At 44.0% G+C, this 2,787-nt stretch overlaps 1 protein-coding gene across 1 annotated transcript; it reads left to right on the plus strand.

Annotated features, from left to right (window-relative positions):
- Positions 1-1,742: 1,742 nt before the first annotated feature.
- On the plus strand, positions 1,743-1,991 carry LOC136472171 (uncharacterized). Its single transcript, XM_066469906.1, has one exon. It carries the CDS (start codon positions 1,743-1,745, stop codon positions 1,989-1,991), a length of 249 nt encoding a protein of 82 aa, XP_066326003.1.
- Positions 1,992-2,787: the final 796 nt, after the last annotated feature.

The following is a 2,787-nucleotide window of genomic DNA, read 5'->3' on the forward strand; positions in this document are numbered from 1 at the left end:
GAAGGGGAAGAGATGCCCCAAGCAGGGCGGCAAGGAGAAGAAGGGAGACAAATCCGAGGAGTCGTCGGACTGATCGATTCTAGCTAGCTTCATGGATGGATCCGACGTGTGTCGCGTGGTCACTTTGTAATAATAACAGAGCACTGCATTTCTATATGTATGGTATCGTATTGTTGAGAATAATATCATTATCTTGTGTTTATGCCTTTTGCTGTGCACAAGACTGACGTACTCTGAATGAAGTCTGAATCACCAGATGTAAATTTAAAGCCTGCAATGAGTGATCCACTGAATATAATCCAGCATTCAGATACTGTCATCGTTTACAGACAGCCGAATAATAGAGTTGAGTGTGAGCGTGTGAGTCTGCAGTCAGCACAGACGGCCGTCTTTTTTTTTTTAAATGAAACTGGAGGGGTTTGCACCCCTGCAGGCAAATTTATTAGATTCAAAAATAGGGTCCAGGAAGTACAACTGAGAATTAAGGGACATCAAAAGACAGGAAAAAAATAAGAGAAACTAAAAGGATTAAACAAGATTGTTTAACCATTGTTCTATACTAGGGAAGTAGCTTCTCTTTGCGCGGTACCATACCACTGGTGAGCCAAGTGCTGATTATTCAGTTCCATCTGCCCCTGATGATCCATGCGTGCAGTTGTAACTTGTAAGGTGTGTCCATGTAGATGGTAGAGGCGCCGGAGCAGGACCGCTAGCTGCACCAAGCAAGCAGGTGAAGACGAACACTAATTAATCCAGTACTACTAAGACTATTCCAGTACTGTATGCATGATTAGCCGTTAAGTACCTAATGCAGGAGTGATCTGTTCCGATTGATCCCGGATATACGCCATGTTCGGCTCGCTGGAAAAAACGGCTGATACTGATGCTGATTTGTTGTGGGAGAAAAAAAAACTGTTATTTCACTTAAAAGTTATGGGACCACCACGACGACAGCAACTCGATCTACCTGCCGTGGGTTCGCCGGAAAAAAGAAAAACGAAACCGCGTGCTGCTTTGCTGCCTTGGTGGGCAGGTCAGTGCATCCTGCGCCTGCAACTCACCGTTGACCCTTGCAGAAGAAGTCGATCACGACCTCCTCCTCCTGATCTGTCTGCGTGCCTACACATCATGGAACCTGCTGAATGCTAGTAGTACTATGTGATACTCGCTCTATCTCAAAAAAAAAAAAGATACGGTTTTCACCTCTCTAGAAGTTAAATATTTTAAATTTAACTAAATCTTTTAAAAATTACTTACGTTTATGATATCCAATATATAATTAGATTAACCATCGAATATATTTTCATAGTATAATAATATGAAGTCATACTAACATTTTTCCTATAAATTTAGTCAAATTAAAGAAATTTGTCTCAGCACAAACTTAGAATTGCATCGCTTTATAAGGTAGTATCCCTTTAATTGGTGACCAAGATGTAGTAGCTGTACTCCCTCGCCTTGTTTCTTGCACCCTTGTCCAAGAAACAAAGTCAAAACAAAAGCTAAGGAGAGCTGATGCTTCAGGTCAAGCACGCAAGCCTGTCTACCTAGCTGGCCTGGCCTGCAAGTATATATCCGAATAGCCGTAGGCTGCTACAAGCAAACTGCCATCTAACTCAGTCATCAGTCATCACTCACCATCGATAGCCAAGCTAGCCAGCTCTTTAATTTGCTTGTTTGCGCCGTGCTGAGTGATCCAGCAACATTTTTTTAAAAAAAACAAAAAAAAGGCTCAACAAGCCATGGGCTGCTTGCTCCGCCGGCTGTTCCCCTTCTTGGTGGGCACGGCCGTCGGGGTGTACGCGGCGCAGAACTACAAGGTGCCCAACATCCGCCACCTCGCCGACCGCGGCGTCGACGCCGCCAGTCGCTACGAGGAGGCCTACCGCAAGAAGCCTGCCTCGGACGCCGCCCGTGAAGGGAGCAGCACCGGCGCCGGCGGCAGAAAGAAGAAGGTGGTGCAGGTGGACATTGACGACGATGAAGAGTAGCCACAGTTGCGTGCGTGCATGCCTGACGGTGCATGTTGTTAATTAGTTGCAGTGTTGTACTTGTAGAGTTGTAGTGTCTGTATGCTAGCGCTGCATACAGTGTACGTGGGGATACCGGGATAGTTATTTGTTGCTTTTTAGGTTTCCTCGATTTACCGTGTACCACAATATGGCTATGGCTTTGATGTGAATTATTGAATAAATCAAGATTGTCAAATTAAACTCAGAGTTACCCTCGTTCCAAATTATAAGTTGTTTTCTAGATAAATAGTTTTTACTATGTATCTACATACAGACATGGTCTATATATCTAGGTGCATGGAGGGAATAACAAAAAAAATATTTAGCATGCACACAGATATAGGAAAAGAGGAATTGTTGGCTTCGTTCAAAAAAAGAGGAATTGTTGGCACAAAAATTTACTCATACCAACATGTGCGGTGAGGGAGCAATTCAGTCGGCCTGGACCTGGATCAAGTATGTCCGTTACGGCCCATTTCCATCATGCATGGGCCGGGATGTGTGGGTAGAACCTGAAAACAGCGCGCACCACTATACATCCAAGTGGAACTGAAGCAGCTTATTCCACTCAAACAAATACAAAAAAAAATAAAAATGAAGCAGCTTATGGTACACGTCCCCCTGTCTTGCACGGTTGTTGTTCCTCAAGCAACTTTCCGGGTTCCCCTGCTAATCTTTGTCGTAAGTAGCAAATGAAAAAAAAAAGGTTACAAGAATGGAAAAGGAACCTGAATATCCTCTCAAGGTGTTTGGAGGAGTACACGTTACAAGAATG

Source organism: Miscanthus floridulus, chromosome 8 (assembly GCF_019320115.1).
Source record: "Miscanthus floridulus cultivar M001 chromosome 8, ASM1932011v1, whole genome shotgun sequence".
In the NCBI taxonomy this organism is placed as follows: domain Eukaryota; kingdom Viridiplantae; phylum Streptophyta; class Magnoliopsida; order Poales; family Poaceae; genus Miscanthus; species Miscanthus floridulus.

Bases quoted from the DNA above. Each gene is read 5' to 3' on its own strand.
- LOC136472171 (XM_066469906.1), top strand. From the start codon at position 1,743: ATGGGCTGCTTGCTCCGCCGGCTGTTCCCCTTCTTGGTGGGCACGGCC.